Source organism: Rosa chinensis, chromosome 4 (assembly GCF_002994745.2).
Source record: "Rosa chinensis cultivar Old Blush chromosome 4, RchiOBHm-V2, whole genome shotgun sequence".
NCBI lineage: Eukaryota > Viridiplantae > Streptophyta > Magnoliopsida > Rosales > Rosaceae > Rosa > Rosa chinensis.
Window position 1 is genome coordinate 30,509,062 of NC_037091.1, and position 25,735 is coordinate 30,534,796.

The 25,735-nt window shown below is 44.3% G+C and overlaps 1 protein-coding gene and 1 long non-coding RNA gene across 3 annotated transcripts; both read left to right on the forward strand.

The window, feature by feature from the left end:
- Positions 1 to 15,459: 15,459 nt before the first annotated feature.
- LOC112200834 (probable LRR receptor-like serine/threonine-protein kinase At3g47570) lies at positions 15,460 to 17,361 on the forward strand. The gene is made up of 2 exons (XM_024341843.2): positions 15,460 to 16,631; positions 16,762 to 17,361. The coding sequence occupies exons 1-2, from the start codon at positions 15,479 to 15,481 to the stop codon at positions 17,142 to 17,144; spliced, it is 1,536 nt and encodes a 511-aa protein (XP_024197611.1). The 5' UTR covers positions 15,460 to 15,478; the 3' UTR covers positions 17,145 to 17,361.
- Positions 17,362 to 21,212: 3,851 nt separating this feature from the next.
- LOC112200991 lies at positions 21,213 to 25,333 on the forward strand. 2 transcript variants are annotated; one of them, XR_005808994.1, is made up of 9 exons: positions 21,213 to 21,449; positions 21,885 to 21,972; positions 22,128 to 22,252; positions 23,176 to 23,236; positions 23,336 to 23,458; positions 24,027 to 24,133; positions 24,486 to 24,531; positions 24,703 to 24,750; positions 24,997 to 25,333. It is a non-coding gene; the product is annotated as an uncharacterized LOC112200991 (long non-coding RNA). The 2 variants fall into 2 exon arrangements; XR_002936544.2 differs by lacking the exon at positions 21,885 to 21,972.
- Positions 25,334 to 25,735: the final 402 nt, after the last annotated feature.

Genomic DNA, 25,735 nt, shown 5'->3' on the forward strand with positions numbered 1-25,735 from the left:
GAAATTGATTATATCATTTACAGATGATGCACTCGCATATATACATGATATACATGTACATTGCATTCATAGCTTTTCACTTCTACTTCTGACTCTTAGGGGGTCATGGTGCTCAAATGATTCTATTGCAATTTTGTGGGATTATACCCCCCAATTTGGGACAGTGATCGAAAGAATGAAACTTTTTTTAAGGAAATCAGGTATTTCATTGTTCAATTAAGCTTCTTCGTGATTGGGTTTAGGGTTTTACTTTTACTAGATGTTGATGTCTAAAAGTCCAGCGGTAGCTGGATCTTAGCTAACGCTAATCCGGTGGGCGGATCGGTACTTGTGTTGTTCTCGAGGTTCCCGTTACCTGTCAAGTGAAATACAATGGGCGTTAGAGGGAGACCGCGCCAGGCGGTCTTCAACTCTCCGATGCCTAAGTTAGTCAATGTATTTGTGTTGACATAGTAACAGTAGCTTTAGTATTGAATGCGTAATTAATGTGGAGAGAGGAGAGAACCTTTTATAGGTGAGGAAGAGGTTGATCTTCTCTTTGTTTTCGATGTGGGACTGACATGCTTCAGTTCCCAGTTTCAGAAGCTTCTGATGCCATCTTGGCGTGGCGCGTGGCGGCGCGTCGACGGTGATCTGGAGATGTTCCGACGCTGAGGCTGTAGCCTGCCTGGCGGTGTGTCTGCGTGTCGTTCCTTTAGTTGGAATTAGTACCTTTGGCGGTACAATGAGCGTGGCCCATTTAGCTAATTATGTTTGCAAATGTACATGTATGTACAAGTCCCCCAAGTCCCCAGTCAAGGAGGGCAATCTTGGTTGGGGAGTTGTTCGGCGGTTTGAAGCGTTTTCTTCCGCTAGACTTGCAAGAGCATAATTAGCGTCAGTGCGTCGTCAACCGTTGGTTTTACTGAGCAAATGCTTTATACCCTTTCGGGTGGGCCCCTGCTGGGCCCCCCAGGGAGTCCCCCACTCCCCGGCGAAGATAGACCTCCGGATGGTCGGCAAATTGTTTGGTGAGGGGGAGCTGCACGGAGCAGAGGGTGTTGGGTAGCGAGCCCAATGTGGCACCCAAATGACGGGGGTCAACGTACCTGATCAGGGCCGTCGTAGACTGTTAACAAGTCCCCGTGTCCCGTAGGGACGTTCTGACGGTAACGCCGCGTGGCGGTAGTTGTCAGAGTGAGGCGTGGCCTCGGGATTCGCAGCTTGGCGGATATCCCCCCGCTAAATGTAGCGGGAAGCAGCGTCCGGTAGACGTGGTTGGCGGTATTTTGTTGAACGATATTGCGTTGAACAAAGCACTCGGTTTGCAAGATGACAGAGGGTTCCGCCAGATGTGTATAGCAGAAGACACCCTGCTTGCAAGATGTGGAGAAGTCCCGCTGTCGGGGTTCCGCTCAGCGGGGACTTCCTCACCTGGAAGACGACAAGGGAGAAGTTCCGCTGGCGATGTTTCGCTCAGCGGAGACTTCGTCACTTGGACGATGACAAGGGAGAAGTTCCGCTGGCGGTGTTTCGCTCAGCGGAGACTTCGTCACTTGGACGATGACAAGGGAGAAGTTCCGCTGGCGGTGTTTCGCTCAGCGGAGACTTCGTCACTCTGACGATGACAAGGGAGAAGTTATCCCAGTGGTGGTTAACACGTGTCGAACCCATAGAGGGTTAGCGTGCGTAGGCTTGTCTCCTAAGCCTGCTCGTCTTCTTGCATTTAATGATAGTAGATGTGGGTTTCGTAACCGAGGTGACGCCTCGGGTACTCCGGAGAGTGAGTAGAGGGTTACGACACGTGTACGGCTGGTATGTGATGTCGTTATGGAGCGGACGGCTTACGACACGATGATGTTGACATAAAAAGGGGGCAACCTTTTGAGACCTTATCACCCTGAAAATTTGAAACCTAGTCATCGTCTTCAAGCTCCGTTTGTCCGAGACCGAAGAAAGAGTTTGCCGAAGCTTGGGGATACCGTTCCCGGAGAGACGACAATCGCAGCCCCCTAAGATTACCGTGAACCACCGTGTCGTAGACTTCATCATCGAGGTTGGTATCTGGATTTTCTTTTATTTTCCTGTTTCATTGGATCTGCTATTTTCTGGGTTTTGTTGTTTGTCTTTCTGGGATGACTGCTGGTTTTGTTGGGTGTGTTCTGAGGCAAATTTGGTTTAGGTTGAATTATGGTTGGCAAAGCATTAGTGCTTGGAGATTTAGATGGCCAAATCTGGGTTGGGTGCGTCTGTTCGTATTTTGGCATTTTCTGGGTTTTGTTCTTGATGCTCTTGGCTATAACTGATGTAAGAATAGGCTAGATCTGTGCTTGTGCTAACTGATGTGGGTTTTAGGGTTTGGGATGGCTAATGTCATAGAGATTTCGAGCAGTGAGGAATCCGGGTCTGACGTGTCGTTCAGCGCGGCGGATAGGATTTTTATTGATTCGTTGCGTCCGTCTGCCCATGCAGGAACCTCACTGCCAGAACCGCTAGAAGTTGAGCCACTCCAGACCATCCCCTGGGAAGTAGCTATGGGTCGTGGTTCACGTCCAGAAAGTTCAATGGGGGGTGAGGCCGCTGCTGCCAAAGCTAGGCGCGAAGAGCGTTTGGCGAGCAACAGTGCTGCTAGCGACTCCGTTGGAGAAGGAGAAATAGAGGGGCAAAACGCTGAGTCGGCGTGGTTCCTCTCGGATGGCACCGCTGTCGACGAGGCAGGTGGGCGGATGGACGCCGCCGGGGTAAACCGACTGAAGCAGACGTTTCGGTTGCCGGGCTCCGTGAAGCTGCGGCCGCCGACAGTGGATGAGAAGGCTTCGATTCTTCCGGCGGGATTTGCTGCAGTTCACGAGGCGATATTCCGCCAAGGAGTGACACTCCCGCTGGTGCCAAATCTCCAAATCCTGGTGTGTGAATTTGGCCTTGCCTTTGGTCAGATTTGCCCCAACATGTGGCGGTTGATGTTGGCCATGAACTCACTCTGGCGGTTGTCCGGGTGCGAGGGGCCTACTGTGGCGGAAGTGCTTCACTTCTACGAGCTGGTGTACGTGAAGCGCCGGGGTTGCAAAGGGCAAGTGAACTTGAGCCGCCGGCAGGGAGCCCCCAAGCTGATCGAAAATCTAAGGGACTCAATGTCCTACTAGCGGGGGACCTTCTGCGTCGCCACAGAGGGTTGGGAGTATCACGCCAGGTCTAACGAGGAAGGGCCGACATTTAGGATTAAGTCGGAGTTCCAACCCATTCGAGGTTGGTAACCGGTTTCCGCTGAACGTAGTTGGCGGGTTTATGTATTTGCATTTGTAGTCACTAACGATTACCGTTTTTGTGCAGCGGGACTGCGGTACACGCTAACGCGCGAAGAAGAGTGCCGCGTAGCGAGGATCAGAGGTTGCTGGCGGAACCGCAACTTGCTAGATTTCCGACTTTTGACCGGTTGGGAGTTGCTGGTCGACCAGCGGCTAACGCGTTCCATTGGTGAGAAATCTCCGCCAGACCGTTATCTCCCCTTTAGTGTGATCTGGACTGACTAAATTTTCTTTTTTTTTTTGTTTAGAGACTCCGCCGGGCAATAAATCAAGTCGCGACGCTTTCGAAAAGGCCATGGACCGCGCTGAGATAGACAACTTTCTGGATGCCATGTACGCCGAGGGGCTGGCGGCTCAGCAGACGCTGGTGAACCCCGAGACACTGGCACTGAGCCAGTCCGAGGTTCCCGTGGTGTTGCCAATGCCGCACCACTCCCATCTTGGTGAGGATGGTCTGCCGGCAGTGCAGACGGGGACCGAAGCTGCTGGCGGGGAGAGGGGAAGCGTTGCGGCGGGGCAACAGAAGGAGCGGATGCCTGCTCAGAGGCGTGGCCCTCAAAAGGGGAAAGTGGTGCAACCGGCGGAGCCGCCAGCGAGGGTGACGAGGATCGCCGCCAGGAACCAAAGGGCGCTAGAGAGAAAACGCCGGCAGGTTGATTCTCCTGACGAGGAAGAGGAAGAGGAGGTTGAGGTAATCGGGGCCCGCCGGCAGAAGAAGGCTCGCCAAGCTCCCCCGAAAACTGTTGCGGTGGAGGGAGAGGCGCCCGCCCCTAGTGATCTGGACTCGTTCGCCGAGTACGCCGCGTTCATGACAGATGGTGAGCGGGAGTTCCTCTTCCATCTATGCGAACGGTTAGGGTTCGGTGGCCTAGCGGGTATCTCGCGCCCCACGGCAATTGACCAATCGCCCTTCAGCTTGGCGTTTGGTCAAATATCGGCGGGACTGCACGACATGTTCGTGGCGGCATCGAAGCAGCCCCAGGTAGAGGGAGAGCTGAGGGAGGAAATCCAAGGTCTCCAGAGGGAGTTGGCGGAGGCGAAGGAGAAACTGGCGGAGGTAGAGCGGGATTTGGCCAAGGCGGAATGTGACCATGCTGACGTCCGCGGTAAGCTCAACGTGGCGATTGAGCGGGACTTGGAGAGGAATGAACACGTCTCCAAGTTGGAGCAAGAGATAGCCCTACTGCAGGAGCAGATAGCCGCCAAGGACAAAAAGCTCATCATCGTGCAGCGGGAGTCCGCCGCCAGAATGACTGAGGTGAAGCGGCTGGAGGGTGAGGTTAACTGGCTAAGGGCTGAATGGGGTACCGCTGCGGCCGCCGCCGTTGAGGCGTTCAAGCAGTCGGCAGAGTTTAAGAAGGCAATGACCTAGTCGGCGAAGGCTGGGGCCCGAGCAAATATAGACATGCTGAAGCGGAAGGGCGCCATTGACTTTGCCAAAGCGTCACAGCCTGACGCGCCGGTGGTTGAGAACATCCCGCTGGAGACAGACGTGCCTGCCCCAGCCGGAGGTGCCTGCTCGGGCAGCGGGGAAAGTGGCGCTCATCAGGCGGAAGGGTCCCAACAGACTCCCCATCCTACCCCGTCTGAGGTGTCACGTGCTGGATTCCTGGAGGCACACACCCGGGCGGATGGTACCATGGAGACCCCCAGTCCGACAGCGCGAGGGTCCGATCAAGCGAGTCGATCGATCGTGCCGCCGCCCGCTGAAGCAGAAAATGTGGAAGGCAACCCCTGAAGCCGGCCGAGGCCGCTGGAGACTTTGCCACTTGTTTTTTTTTTTTTTTTTGTGGCCGCTGAGTCACGACAGCCTGTAAAGAATATTGAAAGTGAAATAAATTTCTGCCTTGGTTTGCCATTATGTGTTTGCCGGTGCTAGTGTTTTGAGTTATATATTTCTTCTGTCAATCAATGAAACATTAAAGGAATTAAGATTGGTCTAAGTGCACCACGTAGCAGACGAAGTCCGCCGACGATTGCTGGCGTTGCCAGTTGCCCTCAGTGCTAGACTTGGTAACAATGGTTTGAATAATTCCTCGTTTCATTGATAGCTGACGGATCAGTGTACAAAAGTGGAGTAGTACCCGTTGGGTAGCTTCCCTTAGCTAAATATTGAACAAAAATTTAGCTAAGTCAAGATGCTCCTGGGTAGCGATCTGACTATTTGTAGTAATACCGAAGGTGTTCGGTATTCCAAGGGTGGGTCGACGTGACGCCGTCCCTGTCCATTAAGTAGAAGGTGCCTGAGCTAACGACTTCCACAATTTTGTATGGGCCTTCCCAAGTTGGGCGGAGTTTTGTTGGTGGCGGGATGACTTCCTTCATTACCCAGTCCCCCAATTGGAGGTTCCGGGCCTTGACTCTGGCGTTGTAGAAACGCGATACCCGTTGCTTGTTTTGCAAGTTGTGCAGATGGGCCTTGTATCTTTTTTCTTCTAGGAGGTCCCTGTCCAAGTTGACGCCGTCGCTGTTGGTAAATGGGTCGTAGTTTTCGACCCTAGCGGTAGGCTGAGTTACCTCAATAGGCAGGACAGCCTCTGTGCCAAACATCATACAAAAAGGAGTTTCGCCGGTGGCGGTAGTTGGAGTTGTCCGGATGGCCCATAGGACCTCTGGAAGCTTTTCCGCCCACAAACCCTTGGCGTCGTCGAGCTTCTTTTGTAGCAGCTTCTTGATTATTTTGTTTGCTGCTTCGACTTGGCCGTTGGTTTGGGGATGGGCGACAGATGCAAAACTCAACTTAGTGCCCAAGTTGGCGGTAAAGGAGATGAGTTCCTTATTGTTGAACTGTGTGCCGTTGTCTGTAATGATTGCATGTGGGACACCATAGCGGCAGTAGACATTCTTCCAAAGGAAGCGAATTACCTTTGCGGTAGTTATTGCCGTCAGTGGCTCCGCCTCTATCCACTTGCTGTTGTAATCGATGGCAACAATGATGTATTTGAACTGGCCCTTGGCGGTTTGGAACTTTCCCATCAAATCAAGGCCCCACGTGGAATGAATCCATGGGCCGATGATGACCGACAGTGGTTCCGCTGGCGCGTGTGGGAGATATGCAAACTGTTGGCATTTGTGGCAAGACCTCGAAATCCGCCGGGCGTCATCACCAAGCGTGGGCCAGAAGTAACCTTGTCGCATTGTGCGGTTAGCCAAGGATCTGGCGCCGGAGTGGTTTCCGCATTCCCCGCCATGGATTTCTGCTAGGACTACCTTTCCCTCTTCTGGGGTTAGACAGCGGAGGTTGGGATGGGTGAATCCCTGGCGGTAAAGCTTGCCGTCCTGGATGTTGTAGCGGGTTGCCCTGCGCTTGAGCTGTCTTGCGTGGACTTTATCTTCTGGCAATGTGCCGCTGCGCTTGTATGTAATGATTTCGTCCATCCAACTGGGATTGACCTGAATGTTGAAAATCTCCGCCAGGGTCTTTGTGATACTGGGCTTGTCAAGGTATTCCACCCTTGTGTCCGCTGGACTCTGATGTGGTTGAGCGGTTGCCAGTCTCGCTAGTGAATCAGCCTTAGCGTTCCTTTCCCTGGGGATCTGTGTGATGGTGTGAAATTTGAACTTTTTTAGCAGCGTTTTGACGTACCCCAAATATGCCGCTAACTGATGGTCCTTGGCTTGGAAGCTGTCGTTGACCTGGTTAACGACTAGTTGCGAGTCGCTGAATATGTTGACGCTGTCAGCTCCTGAGTCAATGGCGAGGAGTAGACCGGCAATAAGTGCCTTGTACTCCGCCATATTGTTTGAAGCTTTGAAGTTGAATTTCAACGCGTACTCTGCTTTCAGTCCCCCGGGTCCTGTTAAGATGACTCCTGCGCCGCTGGACTTGGCGGAAGCGGAGCCGTCCACATGCAGGTTCCAATCTGACTGTAGGGGAGTTGCCTCCTCACCGTTTACTATTTCTGTTTCGGGCTCTGTTTGGGTACCGGGTTCAGGAAGACGCTCAGTAAGTTCAGCGATGAAGTCCGCCACTGCCTGGCCCTTCATGGCGGTTCTTGGCTTGTACTCTATGTCGAATTCGCTGAGCTCAATGGCCCACTTACTGAGGCGCCCTAAGTGTTCAGGGTTCTGCATCACTTGCCTCAGCGGCTGATTGGTTAACACATGGATCGTGTGAGCTTGGAAGTATTGCCGGAGGCGTCTGGCAGCAACGATAAGTGCGAGGGCCAGTTGTTCCAACGGTGAATATCTTGTTTCTGCTCCGTTCATGCCCCTGCCGGCGTAGAATACTGGGAGTTCGTCCTGGCCCTCCCGCTGGACAATGGCGCAACTTATCGCCATTGGCGAGACCGCTAGATATATGAATAGTGTTTCTCCTTGCACAGGGACAGAAAGGAGAGGGACTGCCGCCAGGTACTCCTTTAGGCCCTGGAATGCCGCCTGACACTCTGGGTTCCAGTCAATGACCTTCTTGTGAGTTGTTTTGAGGAGTTTGAAGAATGGGGCACATTTATCAGTGAGCCGAGAGATGAATCGAGAAAGGGCGGTTAACTTGCCCTGGAGGCACTGGACGTCCACCTTATACTCGGGGTTCGCCAAGTCAAGGATGGCCTGTACCTTATCCGGGTTAGCCTCGATACCGCGCTCGCTGACGATGTAACCGAGAAATTTGCTAGCGGCGACTGCAAAGAAACATTTTTCTGGGTTGAGGCGCATATTATAGGCCAGGAGGATGGTTACTATGATTCTGAGGTTTTCCACGTGTCCACTGGCCTTCATGCTCTTAACTAGCATGTCGTCCACGTAGACCTCGATGATTTTTCCCAGATGCTCTGCGAACATGGCGTTCATCAACCGCTGGTAAGTTGCGCCGGCGTTCTTCAGACCGAAAGGCATGACATTGTAGCAGTAGAGGCCTTTATCGGTGGTGAAGGTAGTGCATTCCTGGTCGGTGGGGTGCATCTTGATCTGATTGTATCCGGAGAAAGCGTCCATCATGCTGAGGAGCTCGTGCCCGGCAGTTGAATCAACTAGCTGATCGATACGAGGTAGCAGGAAGCTATCCTTTGGGCATGCCTTGTTGAGGTTTTTGAAGTCGACGCACATTCGCCACTTGCCGCTGGGCTTTTTTACCATTACCAAATTTGAGATCCACTGGGGATATATGACTTGGCGGATGAACCCAATGTCCCGTAGTTTGGCGACCTCCTCTCCGATTGCCCTGTACTTTTCCTCATCAAAGGCCCTCCGCTTCTGCTTGATAGGATAAAAGGAGGGCTTGATGGTCAATTTGTGAGTGATGATTTCAGGGGAGATACCTGGCATGTCCGCGTAGGACCATGCAAAGACGGCGGCATTGTCACGCAGGAATTGAGTGAGTTCCGCCTCCACCTCTGGATCTAGTTGGGCGCCTATGCGGACTGTCCGCTCAGGGTACTCGTCTGAGATGCGGACAATCTTCAACAACGTTTCCGGGTTGACCGGTTCCTTCTTTACATATTTCTTCTCCTCATCTCTAGGATCCTCAAAGATGTTTGGTGGTGGTGCGTCATTACCCACCGTCAGAATTTCATGGCGGCGTGTTGACCGCGCTATAGTCGTTGAATAACATTCCCGTGCCAGCTGCTGGCTTCCCCTCACACAGCCCGTGCCGTTGGGCGTGGGGAACTTCATGAGAAGCATGTACCCGACAATAATGCACTTGAGCTTGTTAAGCGCTGGTCGACCAATTATGGCGTTGTACGAACTGGAACAGTCGACAATAATGAACTCCGTATGCACCTCCGCCATGCACGGACTAGTGCCAATAACCAAGCGCATGTAATCCGACCCTAGCGGTTGTGTGACGTCACCGGAAAAGCTGAGCAGTGGCTCGTGGTCCTGGAGTAGTTTTTTGTTCCGCTTGAGGTGGTCGTAGCAGCCGCTAAAGATGACGTTGACAGCGGACCCGCTATCCACCAAGATTCTCCCCACCGAGAATTTGCCAAGAATGGGTCGTCATGGGGTAAATGGACTCCGCGCTCCTCCTCCTCTGAGAAGGTAATAGGTTCCCAACCTGACTTTGGGAGTTTAGCGGACCTTTCGTAGCGGATGTTGCAGACTTCCTTAGGATGATTAGCGCGTGCATAGCGCTTTCTTGCCCTGTGAGACATGCTTGTGATTGGAGCACCGCCATCGATGGTGTTGATGCGGCCTAAGGTCTCGACGTTGGCAATTACTGGTGGTGGTTGGCGCACCCTGAACTGTTCCAACTTGCCGTCACGGTACAGGGTCTCAACGGCTGTTTTGAGAGCATTGCAGCTGTTGGTATTGTGGCCGCTGTCCTCGTGGTATTTGCACCATTTGCCGGTGTTCCTGGGTTTACCCGTTTTTGGGTACTTTGGAGGGGGTGGCGGTGGAATCTGATCCTTGCATTGATTGTAGATGTTTTCATACGAGGCCGTTAGGACCGTGAAAACTGCATACCTCTGCGAGGACTCTGGCGGCTTGTTGCGGTTATCCCCATTGGTTGGGCGGTTTCCCTTGTTGTAATGCTGGTCCTTCTGCCGCTTGTTCTGTTGGTGGCCCTGCTGCCACTCCCTTTTCTTGTCAGTTGGCGGTGCTGGGGGGCTCTTGTTAGCGGTTTCTTGGTGACTGGAGGATGGCTGTGTTGACTTTGTTGGCGTTGCTGGTGGTGGTGGGGTTTCTCCATATGTGATGAATTCCGCCTGAGCGTGAATGACCGCCTCACTCATGACGTGGTCATACGTCGCATTGGGATGACTGTAGTTGAGGTGATAGAGGAACGGTCCCTTGAGAAGTCCCTTCCTGAAGGCCGCCGATGCCATGGTTTTGTCTAGGTCGCAGCATTGAGACGCTGCCGCCCGCCACCTTGTGACGAAGGCCTTCAGTGATTCGTCCTCCCCCTGCTTAACGCTGAATAGCTGACTCGTGTTGTGATGTCCGGCGGACAATAAGATGAAACGGGAGAGGAAAGCTTGTGATAGTGCATGGAATGAGCTGACAGACCCCGGCGGACACTCAAAGAACCAGTTTATTGCCTTGCCGTCCAACGTTTCGCTGAACAAGTGGCACAAGGTGGCGTCGTCGAACCCCTTGTTGTTGGTGACTTTCTTGAAGGTGTCCATGTGGACGAAGGGATCGGACATTCCGCCGTAATGCGACATCTTTGGGGTTTTTGCATGTGCCGGTCTGACAGCCCGCAGAATTGCAGCGGAGAAGGGCCCAGGTCTGGAAGTGAAGAGCGGATTCCGAGTTGGTGCAGGGACGCCCGATTCCGCCCGGATCAACCTCTGCTCCAGTTGGTGCACCCTTTCCCATATCTGGGCAGTTGCATCGTCGGCGGAATCGACCTGAATTTCCCGTTGGGGTAGCCTATGCCTTGGCACAGGCAGACTGCCCTCAGTCCTTGCCCTCGCTCCCGAGCGGTTGGTGTGCGGGAGTGATTCCGCCACCTGCTCCAGCATTAGTTGAGGTATGGGCAGCGGTCCCATTCCCAATAACCCTGGTGGGTTCAACGGTACCTGCATCTGTATGGCCGGTTCTCGGACCAATGTGCCGGTGCTAGGGCGACTATGCCTGGTGCCATGTGACTGCTCGCTCTGTGCTGGGCGGGCGGTGGCCGCCAGCGTCCTTTTTAATTTGTCAAAACGTTTCATAAGCGTAGCCACCTGCCCTTGGGCTTCGGCCTTTTCCCTGCGCTCCTCCTCACGTTCTCGGTTTGCCTTATGGAGATCCGCTAGTGCTAGCTCGTACATAGTGACGAGGTCTTGGCCCGGCGGGCGACTGCTGCCTGGATCTACCTCACCGCCGGGGTTGATCGGGGTTGTGAACAGTGCGCGGTTAACGCCCACCGCTGGGTCGGAGGGTTGGGGGATGGAGGGATGGTTTGCTTGCTCTTCCGCGTTTCCCCCGCTACCGTTAGTCATGGTGAATGTGGTGGGATGGCCTTCTGTTCAAGGATTCCCACAGACGGTGCCAATGTTGATGTCTAAAAGTCCAGCGGTAGCTGGATCTTAGCTAACGCTAATCCGGTGGGCGGATCGGTACTTGTGTTGTTCTCGAGGTTCCCGCTACCTGTCAAGTGAAATACAATGGGCGTTAGAGGGAGACCGCGCCGGGCGGTCTTCAACTCTCCGATGCCTAAGTTAGTCAATGTATTTGTGTTGACATAGTAACAGTAGCTTTAGTAGTGAATGCGTAATTAATGTGGAGAGAGGAGAGAACCTTTTATAGGTGAGGAAGAGGTTGATCTTCTCTTTGTTTTCGATGTGGGACTGACATGCTTCAGTTCCCAGTTTCAGAAGCTTCTGATGCCATCTTGGCGTGGCGCGTGGCGGCGCGTCGACGGTGATCTGGAGATGTTCCGACGCTGAGGCTGTAGCCTGCCTGGCGGTGTGTCTGCATGTCGTTCCTTTAGTTGGAATTAGTACCTTTGGCGGTACAATGAGCGTGGCCCATTTAGCTAATTATGTTTGCAAATGTACATGTATGTACACTAGATGTTCTGCAAATATTGGAACATTTCATGCCAAAACAATTGGTCTTTATTTATTTTTATTTTTTTAAATTACAGTGATGAATTTTCAGCTTTTAATTTTGATAATGAAAATTATTACCTTTTAAACTCTTGAAATTGCAAGAATATTTTGACCTGATTTTCGTGTTTGATTAATCTGATTCTGAAAGTTCTGATCTTTTGTTGCTCTTGGTTTTATTTGCAGCACCTGTGTACCTAATTGGAGCAGAATTGCTCATGTATGTAGCTGGTTAACATACCAAATTTTCGAATCTGTAAAAGATACTCTGATTACTGATATAATGTTTCGAACGTTTCTATTTGTTGTAGTTAAACATATAACATACCCGCAACATCACACGGGGTTGGTCTCTATCATTGTCTACCCAAGCAATTACTCTCCTGAACAACAGTAATGTTATGAGATCAGGGATACCATGTAATGTTATGTAATAATTTCTTTCTTCATAGTTCCATTACATACATCTAATTCATTGACAACAATAACTTCCGCACCAAAGCGCGGGCATAATTTCTAGCATATTCTATATATTAGATTATTATGACTCTATGAACTTGTACATGATTCATAACCCAACAAATACTCATCCCGTCTCTTCAATTCAAAATATAAGGAAAAAAAAAATACTCTAGATTGAGGTTTTGGATCTGAAATTGGTTTTAATATACTCAATTTTTTACTACACCAACAACAGTTGTCTTTGGAAACTAGAGTTGGAAAGGAAGGGAGTCGTTGGTTATCCATCTTCCTATCCTATAAATTAGTTTCTTATGCATCAAACGGAACTCACCTAACGAACAGTCACCTATTCCATCAAATGCATATAACTGAAATCACTTCGTTTTTTCTTATCTTTTTTTCTTTCAAGAACATACAACTTTTTGTCTAACAATTTCAAGGATCTTCCTTCATCACTATGTCCCTAGTAGAATGACCAAAGTGTAATCGATCAAGTTTATTGTATTTGATTAACTAGAAGGCATTTAAGACATCAAAATGATTTTCTTGTCATATCTTAATTCCTGGAAATGGTAACACAGCATGTTAATGTTGTACTTGGTGCTTGGAAAAATTAACACATAGATTATGAACTTCGTCTTGGCGTGTATTAGAAGATACAACTATAGAAGAAACTATGTATATATGATTGAACAAAACAGAGGAAAACAGAGAAGACCAGAGACCTAGTTTGTTAAAAATCATACATTTGGTTCTGTTTTCTAGCCTTGGACCCTGGTGCTTAATTATTACAATTACACTCCAAAAATTGATGGATTTTTTTTTCCAGGAATTAACAACAAGTTAACTGGGGTTTAAACTAAAATCTCAACAATTGGTAATAAAGCAATGTGTCGACTGTCAAGACCCTTAATTGGATTATGTGAAGTGTCGAGATTCTATAAACTTGACATAACCTCTTCACTTTAGAGAAGCCAGATCACTTGCTGTGTATGTAACCCCTGTAACCACACAGACAATAGACTTTCAGTGGTCTTGCCGTCATCTATTGGAAAATTTTAGTCCGTTATGCCTGAAATGAAACTACTTGCTTCCTATTTCACAACCCAATTTTCAAACAACACACATATTATACTGTTATGCTTGAAATAAAATTTTTGTAACCACAGGTCCACACAAGTATAGACTAAAAGCAGTAGTCTTTGGAAGCAAGGGACCACACAAGTATAGACTAAAAAGTCTTTGGAAGCAAGAGTCCACACAAGTATAGACTAACAACAGTAGTCTTTGGAAGCAAGGGTCCACACAAGTATAGACTAAAAACAGTAGTCTTTGGAAGCAAGAGTCGTCTCTAGTTGGAAGCAACTGAGTTGGGCACAAGTATAGACTAAAAACAGTAGTCTTTGGAAGCAAGAGTCGTTTCTAGTTGGAAGCAAGTGAGTTAGGCACAAGTATAGACCAAAAACAGTAGTCTTTGGAAGCAAGAGACGTCTCTAGTTGGAAGCAAGTGAGTTAAGTCAATCTTCTTTTGGAAGAATATATGCAATGAATCAATCAACAGTGGTTCTCCATCGCTTTCAGTACTTCTTGATCATATTCTAAATCTTCATATCCTATATATTAGATTGTCACGCCTCACATAAAACTACATATTTCACAACCCAACACCACCCATATTTATCTCAGTCTCTTTATCCAAAGAAAAAAAAAACTAAAACTAAAAATGGGGGGAGTTTTGGTTATGAAATTGGCTATGATATCCTCGTTAGTTTTGAACTATTGTAGCTCTATGCAATTGAATCATCCTAGAGTCGAAGGGAATGAGACGGATAGGCTGGCTCTGCTAGCAATCAAAGCTCAAATACAACACGATGCCAACCAGGTCACAAGCTCATGGAATGAAACCCTTCACTTTTGCCTGTGGCACGGCGTCACCTGCAGTCGACGACATCGCCAAAGGGTGACGAAGCTGGAGCTGGACTCTCAAGCTTTGGGGGGATCCATATCTCCACACATAGGAAATCTAAGCTTCTTAAGAGTGCTACATCTCCAGAACAATAGCTTCACTCATCAAATCCCTCCTCAAATTGGGCATTTGCATAGATTGCAGGTATTGCTTCTAAACAATAACTCACTTAATGGCACCATTCCTGCCAATATATCCAATTGCTTCAAACTCATCACTCTCCGTCTTGATAGAAACAATATAGTGGGTCAAATTCCTCCCCAGCTCAGTTCCTTGTCAAAGCTTCGGAATTTTGTTTTAGAATTCAACAATTTAACAGGAGATATCCCTCCTTCTTTGGGGAACCTTTCGTCTCTTGAAATAATTTCTCTAGATGTCAATAACTTAGAAGGAAGCCTCCCTTGTTCTCTATGCCAGTGGAAAAAATTAACAATTTTCTATTTCGGAGTAAATAGGTTGTCTGGTACCATCCCTTCCTGCATTTATAACCTCTCTGGAATAGTTAAATTCGAGGCATCACTAAACCAAATTCAAGGAAGTATTTCCCCAAACTTGAGCAATGCTTTTCCAAACCTTCAAATCTTTTCCATTGCCCACAATCAATTTACCGGGGCCATCCCTTGGTCAATATCCAATGCAATAAATCTTGTGTTGTTTCAATGTTCATACAACAAACTCTCTGGACAGGTGCCAAATTTACGAAATCTTCATAACCTTAGGGTATTCAGTGTCGATACTAATAATCTTGGAAGCGGTAAACAAGGTGACTTGAGTTTTGTCTCAGAATTGATAAATGCCACACAGCTTATTTGGTTGCATGTCGGCGACAACAATTTTGGAGGGACGTTGCCGACATCAATATCCAATCTCTCAACCAATCTCTACTTTCTTTCGTTTGATAAAAACCAACTACATGGAAGCATCCCCAGGGGATTAGGGAATCTTGTCAACTTGCAATTACTCGTGATGAGAGAAAACTCCTTCACAGGTGGTATCCCCAATGACATCGGGAAGCTTTCAAGGGTTGAGGAATTGTATATTAATGACAACCAATTATCAGGGAGCATTCCATCTTCTCTTGAAAATTTAACATTGTTAACAATACTCCAATTGCAAGAGAATAATCTAGAGGGCAGCATCCCTTCCAGCCTAGGGAAATGCCATTGGTTACTAGAACTAATTCTTTCTAGAAACAAACTGAACGGCACAATACCACCTCAGGTTTTTGGCCTCTCATCTTTATCTACAGTTTTGGGATTGGATGGAAACCGATTCACTGGTTCCCTTCCATGGAGATTGGAAAATTGAAGAATCTAGGTGCACTGGACGTTTCTAACAACTTGTTATCAGAAGAACTTCCCAGTAGCCTCGGCAATTGCAAGAGCTTAGAAGAACTACACTTGCAAGGCAACTTCTTCTGGGGACCAATTCCTTCATCTATGAAGGAATTGAGAGGGATTCGGGATTTAGACCTTTCTCGCAACAATTTCTCAGGAGGTATTCCACAGTTCTTCGAGGACCTTGGAAATTTGGAGAATCTGAACCTATCCTTCAATCAGTTTTGGGGAGCTGTACCAACTAGCGGTGTTTTTAAAAATGCAAGTGCTACTTCAGTTGCTGGAAACATGAGGCTCTGCGGCGGTATTGCTAATCTTCAACTTCCTGTGTGCAAGTCTAATGAGTCTAAAGGAGGAGGGTTGTCCCGTAGAATGAAACTAATGATCTCTTTAGTTTCCGGGTTTAGTCTTTTGGGATTGGCTATAGTGCTTTCTTGTTTCCTTCTTGGAAAGAAAAGGAAACAATCTGACTTAAACACTACTAGGAACTCTATTTTGCAAGTGTCGTATGCTACACTCCTAAAAGCTACTGATGGTTTTTCGTCAACTAATTTGATTGGTGTGGGTGCTTTTGGATCTGTTTACAAAGGAATTCTTGCTGATGGAGTAGTTGTCGCTGTGAAAGTGCTCAACATGTTACACCGGGGAGCATCTAAGAGTTTCATGGCCGAATGTGAGGCATTGAGAAATATCCGACATCGAAATTTGGTCAAGATCTTAACTGCATGTTCAAGTATTGATTTTAGTGGCAATGATTTCAAGGCTCTTGTTTACGAGTTCATGGACAATGGGACCTTAGAGGAGTGGTTACATCCATCCACTGGAAATGAAGAGGTGACAGAAGCACCCAAAAGTTTAAGCCTTGTTCAGAGGCTTGACATTGCCATTGATGTTGCTAGTGCATTGGGTTATCTTCACAAGCACTGTGAAACACCGATCGTTCATTGTGATCTCAAACCAAGTAATGTACTTTTGGATACTGACCTAACTGGACATGTGTCTGACTTTGGGATGTCAAGGTTTCTTTCAAAACCAACCACGAGTGTTTCTGGAAATCAATCAAGCTCTATTGGAATTAGAGGATCGATTGGTTATGCTGCACCAGGTAGTTTATCTTACATACTTTAGAATTTTTCTCCTACCCTATTTTACTGTAACATATTTCAAAAACACTGAGAGTTATTTGATTTATGCATATGTAGTGACAAATGTTTATGATATTGTTTAAACTGTAGAGTATGGTATGGGAAGTGAAGTATCCACATACGGGGATGTTTACAGCTTTGGCATTCTCTTGTTAGAAATGTTTACGGGGAAACGACCAACTGATCACGTGTTCAGTGACAGCTTGAATCTTCATAATTATGTGAAGAAAGCTCTCCCTGAACTTGTTTCAGAGATTTCAGAATCACTAGTTCTTCAAGAAGGCACCACCAATGTCGCTGAAGCTCACAGGCATAGTCGATTGATCAGTGTGAGAGCACAGAAAATTGAAGAGTGCTTGACTCTGATACTTGGTATAGGAATTGCATGTTCTGTTGAATCCCCAACAAACAGAAAGGATATCAATGATGTTGCATCTGAATTGCAATCCATTAGGCGCAATCTTCTCAGCTAGACCCTTTCAAATTATTATGTTTTGTGATGCATGCTAATAAATTGTTGTATGTGTTGAAGGAAAATCAGTTTTGTGTGCCTATTCAAACTAGGATTAGTTTCATGGTTATAATAGGAGAGAATGTTCTAGAATTCCTAGTCCGACTCGGATTAGTTTTCCTTGTAACACTACACCAAAAACATTATCAGACAACGGCATAAAACCGTTGTGGGATTTGGAGACCCACCGTTGTAGACCGAGCTGTTGTCTAATGAAAATTCAGACAACGGTGGAACACACACTACACCACAAACTGAATCAGACGACACTTATCAGACAACACATCAATTTTTGGAGTTGTCTGAGTTAGGCTTAGTTTGGGATTGATTCCTGGAGTGCTTTTGGAATTGCTTCTGCTTTTGGGCCAAGAGCATGGTGTTTGGTAAAATCTTTAAAAGCTGCTTTTGGTTGGAATTGCTTCTCGTAAAGCCGAAATTGAGAAGCTACAAGTTGTAGCTTTTAAAAATTGCTTTGGGAAAACACGGAGGAGCTCTCCACTGTTGTTTAATGAAATTGGACTTCCCGCCAATTCTGTCCTCCTCATCTCTCTTTGCCGTCATTATCATTATCATTCCACATCTCCTCCTTCCTCTTCTTCGGTGCCTGGTTCTCCATCCTCTTCTCTCAGATCACCTTCTTCTTCAGCTCGTCGCTGTTGACGCCCTTCAATTCCTGGATTCTCGCCGGCCTCGCCTCCTTCCTCTGCGCAGACTTTGCGTCTTCTGGGTTATGCTTCTTCTCTGCAGATAGTTAAAGTCCCTAAATTCGATTCAGATAAAACTCCTAGTCTCCAACCCATGTAGCTCTTCTTCCTCACCAGCTATTAATACCCAATTCCAGTCATTTTTTTCTCTCTATGTTGATTTTCAATCAAAGCTCTCAACTTTGAAACCAGCTATTAGTTCCCAATTGTCCTCGTTTTTCTTCTCTGTTGTTTTTCAATCCAAAGTTTCAGTCTTTAAATCAAAGCTCGCAACTTTGAACCAAAACCCACATCATGTCTATTGCTTTGGACAGAAATGGGAATAGTGGGAATGGTATGATCCCACGGTCCGGGAGATTCATCCATGGGATGCCTTGTATTTTGATCTACGACACAAAAGGGTTTGATCAGGATCGTCGTTTGGAGTTGGAGGAGGACTCTAGTAGCTCGAGGTCCTCGTCGGTTGGTAATAACAGTGACGAGTCTAATGGGTCGTCAGAGGGTGAGGAGGGTGAGGTTCAGAGCTCGTTTAAAGGGCCTTTGGACACCATGGACCAGCTTGAGGAGGTTTTGCCTGTCAAGTAAGTTAGTTGGTACTTTGTTCTTAGTTGGGTTTTGATTTAATTTGGATTTTGATTGCTTGGTGTTGTTGGTTTGCTGAATTATTGAATTGCGTTTTGGAATTTGGGTTAAAAGTTTGATGCTTTATTGGTTGCTTAGCATGTTAGAGGTGTTTGTTAGATACAGAACTGGTTTAAAAGAGTTACTAGCTTGTGGGTTTTCTTTGTTAGTGATTCCATATTATACAGAAAGCCCCAAATGGGATTTGAAACAAGAAAGAAAAGAAGTACCTACTGGCTAGTATTGGTTGGGGTAATAGTTTAATGCTTGCTTGCTTAGCATATTACTAGTTCTTATTGAATAAAAACTTGACTTCGAGGAATTATTAGCTGGTGTGTTTCTTTCTTCATGATCCAATATGTGCTCAAACCCCAAATATTTGTATTGGATATTTAGAATAGAAAGCTCACAACTTCATCAGAAATTTGGATTTGCTTGTTTATGCTTTGTTTAGTCTTCGTGAAACTAGAGGGAATGAGAAGAATTTTCTATGTTTGAGCCTTCTGGATGTGGTTGTTATTGTTGTGTTGTGAGAGGTCCCAAGGGAAGTTGCTATCAGAACCACTTATAAGGTTGCTCTCTCTCTCTCTCTCTCTCTCTCTGAAAATGTAGCTTCCTAGAGGAAAATATTGCTAGGCTAGAGGTCTCTGTAATCAGGATTGTTTCTTGGATGCATTTCTAATTTTTCTGATGATACTTTTAACAGTAATATCAGATGCGGTCTTATTTGATTGCAAAGAGTAAGGAAGGCGGGGCGGATGTGATCCAGACTTATGCATTTTGGAGCGGTCATAAGCCCCAGAGAGGACTGGTGTGCTATGAGTTTTTGTCCACAGCTAGTCCGGGGCGGATTGCCTTGTGGATATGTCTTGAATTTTATTTGTTTATTTTCTTGGTGAAGTATTGATATTCATTCTGAACAACTTGTTCAATACAACTTTGAAGGGAGATATGATATCGTCAAGTTTGTGAAGTTAGTGGGAGCTAGTGAACTCTATCTCCATCTTTGCATAGGGCTCTACGTCTGCGCTTAGTGGAACTTTAGGTCTTAACTTCTTCCTTGTTATGTTCTCTTCCTATTTAGAATAACTCTTTTCCTATTTAACTCCTCAAATTTGAGTTGACCAGTCTGTAGACTGTTGTAGTTTATATTGGTGTTTGTGTCGTCTTGATATCTTCGTTATCATCTAGGAAGAGATGCAGCAGTTTGTTAAAATGATGGTGGATCTTATGTGAGAGGAAGAGCTATTTTCTTGGCAAGGTGGTCCAGCAATTATGCTAGCTACAGGTTCATATTTTGAAATGAAATTCCATTGGCTGAAAAGCTAGCACTTGCATGTAAGAATCATATACCTGTGGTTGATTAAATATAATTTGTCAGCTTAATGGTATCAACTTATATGAGTATTTAATTCGTATGGAATTTGAGATAAGTTTTGTTTTTTTTTTTCTTCTGCAGTTTGGAGAAATTTTGCAAGGTTTGGATACTGTTTTGGAGAAGTACTAGATGAGTTTAGTAATATTGACTTGTTTCTCAGTAGGATTTGTATCTACATTGGAAAAGTACAAAAAGATTGTTGGCGTGACAATTTAATACTTGCATAATTTCATGATTTATGAATGTCATTTGGTATTTTGATTCTTTTAGATTATAAGCTAACCTCATACTTATTGCATTTACAAATTGAAAGTATGATATTTTCTAAATGCTACAAAGTAAAGATAGTAGCACCACAAAATGCTATTGGATAGTATATAATAGCGTTTGTTAAAACTGACAGCAAACGTATTAAGAGCATTTATAAAACGCTGTTGATTGTATAACAATAGCGTTTATAAATTGCTATGATAACTTGTACAATAGCACTTCATAAATGCTATAGATGTAAACCTTTTGATAGCGTTTCCAAAAAACGCTATGATAGACCCTAGACTTATTATAGCTGTGGCTGACATAGCGTTTACTAAAACGTTATGGTAGGATACCATGTCATTTTTTGACTGCTATCAATGAGACTTTATGGTGTAGTGAAATTTCAAGTGACTTTAATATATTTTGTGTAATGGTTCCCGTTGAACTATGGTCGGAAAATTAATCCAAATATTCTAGATGAGATTTTCTGTAATAGTAAAACATAATATGCATATTGAAGGGTTTAAAGTAAATATTTTATTCGGTCCAACCAAGGTTTCAAGAATAATACATGAGAATTTTTTTTATTTGGTATGGTTACACAATCAAAAAATAAAATTTTGTATTTTAGTAGCATATCTTAGCATGTATGACCATTTTGGTAATTATACCCAGCCAAAGCGCTTTTGCCTTGTAACTTACCAAACACCTAGAAATTGTTTTTGGACCTCACAGCACTTTTAAAAACAGTTTACCAAACACCTCAGCTACTTCTCCTCACAGCAAGTTTGGAAGTGCTTCCTCTCACAGCAAGTTCGGAAGTGCTTCCCCTCACAACACAGCAATCCCAAACTAAGCCTTAGTCAGACAACAGTTTCCTTAAATCAGTTGTGTTTTGTCTTCTCAACCAACACATAGTAATTAGACGAAATTTACAAAAATCCGGACAACAGTTGCAATGTATTTGTGTTGTCTGAAGAATTGATAAGCCCGAAAAAAAAAATTTATTTCCCAATTAATGAAACCCTACTTATTTTGGGTTCCCTCCCTCAAGTCAAAAACTTCCCTCCTTTTCTGCCTCTCACCATCCAAAACACCCGCACACTCACTCACCCTCTCATCAGAACAAATGAAGACCACCAAAGACCACTCTCATCATGAATCCTAGCTAGTTACGAATCGATGATCACTACGCATCAAAGACCACCCCGTCGATCTCTCTCTCTACATCGATCACGGCCTCTGTTTTTGACTACCTCTTTCCACCTCTCTCTCCACTACGGGTGCTATCCACAGCGGTTCTCCCTCGGTTGTGGCTCCATCTCTCTCTCTCTCTCTCTCTCTCTCTCTCTCTCTCTCTCTCTCTCTCCCTCCCTCCTTGTAACTTCTTCTTTTTTCTTACTTCTCAATCGTTCTTCGTTTTTTCTGATATTGTTGTTTTGATTGGGTTATTAATTGGGGTTATCCAATGTTTTGGTTTCTTGTTGATTCATGGGTACAGTTTTCACAATTCAAAGTCCAATGCTTTTCTAATATTAATGAAGTTTAGCTTCATATTATCTAAATCCTTTCATTGATTTTCATCTTTGAAATTGCCAGACCGTAGCAACGCCCAAATCCAACCAAAGTATTGAACTTTGGTTCTTCCCCAATTTGCATATATTTGATCTATTTGGTTTTAGTTTTAATTAAGTTGGGTTATAGAAATCTTACGGATTGGTATCATGTTACTATGTGTGTTTAGTGTGTTTACAGATTTAGGCTTTGAGGAGATTTCTTCTTGAGGAGTAAACTGAAGGAGATTTCTTCTTGAGGAGATTGAGACACTGCAAGTGAGTAAGATTTCCAAGGTGACCCAGATTCTCCTTGAGGAGATTTCTTCTCACCGAGATTCACCTTGAGAGAATTACTCTTCATCCAGATTCACCTTGAGGAGATTTCTTTTAGAGACATGAGTGAATAATATCTTTTCCTTGTGCTTTGTTAGGTCTTGCTCCTGCAATTTTAGAGGATTTGTACCACCTCATCAAGAAGACAGTCTCCATTAGAAAGCATATGGAGAGATTCAGGAAGGATAAGGACTCCAAAGAAGCTTCCACCAGTTTGGAGATAGTAAGTTTTCTTTTTCTTGAAGATTCTTTTTTCTTTTCTAAACAAATAGATATTGCTTTCACTAGCTCACTTAAAATCTGTAAATGAATTTTATTGCTAAATTTGATGGGCATGTCTGATTAATGGGATTGAGTTGTGAGGACTTAGATGATACTAATATGGTGATACTCAAAGGGTGATCAAATAGTTGTGTCGTGTGTAAAAATGGATGTTTTATGAAAAATAAAATTCCATTAAGAAACATGTCTAGTTGTGTGTATTGCATATAGTGATATATAGCAAATTTAATGTGTATTCATAGAGTGATATGTAGCATATTTAGTGTCATGGAATGAAGGTAGTAACATTTAGCTTAGGTGATTCCGTTGTAGTTTTATCTTCGTTACTTTTGCTTCTCACTAGTGATATGGTGAGTGAATTGTGTCTCATGAATTATGTCTTTTAGCATTTAAGTGCACTAAATGGGTATTTCAACTAGTCATTTACCTAGAATGGCTAATTCTAGCAGGGCTATTTCATGACCTTTGAAAATTAAGTCAATGGAAAAGATCTAAGTTCTTGTGCACATGTGTGAAGCACTAGTTTACCTGGACAGAGTCCAAGGCATCTTTAGTGGTGTTGGATCTATTTGAAGTCTTCTCTCTAGTTGTTTCCATTGTTCCTTTGTTTTAATAGTGCTCTGTATTTTTCAACAGTACTTTGTATTTTTCAACAATAGACAGAAAGCAAAATTTAAACAGATAAATTTTGCATATTGTTCCTTGTTCTGCATCAGAGCATCAGATTATATTGTCTTACATATCTTTAAATTGCTCATGTATAATGTTGCCTATAATAAGTTCTCATTTTCACTCTTATATAGAAATGCTTCCTCGTTTTTGCTTTACTGTTTGATATATTTCTATGCTTGAATTTTAATACAGTTTTGCTTCTACATCTAACTTATACAAGATATCAAACAAAGAGAGGATTCTGTTGTAAAAGGTAAGGGCTATGAATATGCAACTTTGTATTTTGAGTTTATAGCTTTTTATAAATGCTTGTCTGAGGTGGTAATTATCTTTTTCTGTACTTCATTATCAGCTGGTGTCCCCGATGATGGAAAAGATTGGCCTCCATTCTTTCGAATTATTCACCATGATATTACCAATGAAATTCCTGTACACTCTCAAAGGCTACAGTATATGGCTTTTGCTAGTTGGTTAGGTATGGCAGGTTATTTTGCTTTGATAAGTTGTTCTCTTGAAATAAATTGAGGCTTCATTGTGAAAAGAGTAGTTTGCATTGGTTTTTTTTCAGCATGTCTGTACTGCCTGTTTCCATGTTATGATTTACGGTTTAAGATACTACTGTTGATCATTAGTACGCAGCTCACTCCTTTTTTACTTTTAAAAGTATCAGTAAGTACCATGCTATTGCTAAGGAATAAATATAATCTCTAATCAAACACGAAATGTAGTGTTTGATTATTGACTATGGAAATCTTAGTTGAGTGTTGGCCAATAATTAAGGTAGTTCTTTCTGTAATAGTTGTTGTCATTGTTAAACAATACTTGCTGAAAATTGTATTTTGGTTTCTGTTAGGATATTGAAGTGAGTTGTTGCATGTACGACCGTGCATGTATTTGACAAACACAGATTCTGGAAGAGAGTAATTAGGGGTCATGTTTCAGGGTATATTGACATGATGGACCAATTGATAAAAATGTTTTTTTAAGTCGTGCAATCATTTTCCATGTATCTCAGTGATTTTGATGGTGTTCACAAACTGCAGGTTCCAAATATTTTTCCTTGCAATCATCTATGCTTTACTTGGAATACCACTCTCATATGTGCTGTCTCATATGTGCTGTGGTACAGGACCCTTTATCGGGCAATGAGGTAACTATATATTGATGTTCTTTCTAATGATTTCCAAAGTATGATATAAGATTTGTGGTTCCTCCCTATCATAAGATTTTGGTTTTTCATTTTCTGAGAATAATGTCCGTGTCTGGGTTGCTGCTGACAATAGTATAAAACCACCTTAGAGCTACCAAAATTCCTCCAAGCTAATGGGTTGTTCAATGGTAGAGTGAAAGCAGTTTTATGGTGTCAATGCTATCAATCTCGATAAAAAAATGTGTGCCTAGTTTTTCTATTTATTTTTTGTTTTATGAACTTATTAAAAAGATAAGTTTAAAGTGTATAAATGCTGCATTGCTTCTGTTGACTGTTGCATTCCAACTTGCAGGACAGATTCTGCCTTGAAGTTTGGTTGGTGTTTCTTGTTTTACACGGTAAATACTGATACAATATTATTGACTTTTTTTTTGGTCGAATATATTCTTTTGACTTCCTACCGCTTATCTTATTGTTCTCATATTTATTTTGATACTGTCTACTAAACTAAAATATCTTTATTCTTACTTTTAACTTTTATTTGTTGGTTGTTGCATAATGATTACAAGGGCATTCTTGCTGCAATTGATGTCTTTCCTGACCATGCGGTGGTAGGGGTAAGTTTGGTGGTAATGCCTGCAGCCTTCATCTGTCTTTTAAAGCTTTTTTTAAAGGTAAATGACTAGGCAAAAAAAAAAAAAAACAGAGAAAAGGTAAATGAAATGTGTGCATGTTTAATGTAAATGCTACTTGAGGCTGTTGCCAGAAGTCTCTGAGAGCCTGTGTATGTTGTAGCTGTTGTGTCTGTGCGTGTATTTTTTTTTTTTCCTCCTCTCTTAGCTGCATTTTATTAATATCTGCAGGGTATTAAGTTTTTAAAACGTAATATCAGCATCGTTCATTTGTTTTAGTGGGAGAGAAGAGGCAAAGCAACTTACACTCAGCAACATATTGATGAGGTCAGAATGGAGTGGGGAAAGTATAGTTAAAACTTATATGTAAGCAATACTATGTTGCGAGAAGTATTTTGGTAACCTTGATTTTACAAGATACATTACTTGCTAAATTGAGGCTTTTTTGGTTGAGATGGCCGGATTGTGATGTCTAGACATGAATTTGTAGTTTCGGTATGTTTTGGATGTGGCAATGTATGAGAATGATGTGCTATATAGCAGCTACTAAATGATGATGGAACTTATTTGTGCCAAATTTTTCATATCTGCCTATTTTCAGAATTTAGTTGTGCCAATTCTACTCAAACAACACATATAAGACAAGTAATTGGCCATGGTTATCATACAACACAATGGTTCACAAAGAAGAAACATATATTGCCTAACATCCATTCAGACAACACGTTCATGAAGTAGCCATTGTCTAGAACTACTTACAACAATATAAACAAATTGTAAATCTTGTCCTAGCTACATTCAGGCAACACATACACTGAACAAACTGTTGAGTGAGATTCTAATAGCATAACAGAAGAAAATTGTAAGTGTAGTCTAAGTATATTTCAGACAATATATACAGACAACCCATTGTTGTTCGCCACGCAATTCAGACAACTGAAAGAAGTGAAACCTACTCGTAGGATAAATA

Bases quoted from the DNA above. Each gene is read 5' to 3' on its own strand.
- LOC112200834 (XM_024341843.2), top strand. From the start codon at position 15,479: ATGGAGATTGGAAAATTGAAGAATCTAGGTGCACTGGACGTTTCTAAC. The intron at 16,632-16,761 runs GTAGTTTATCTT...TTTAAACTGTAG, and splicing joins GATTGGTTATGCTGCACCAG to AGTATGGTATGGGAAGTGAA.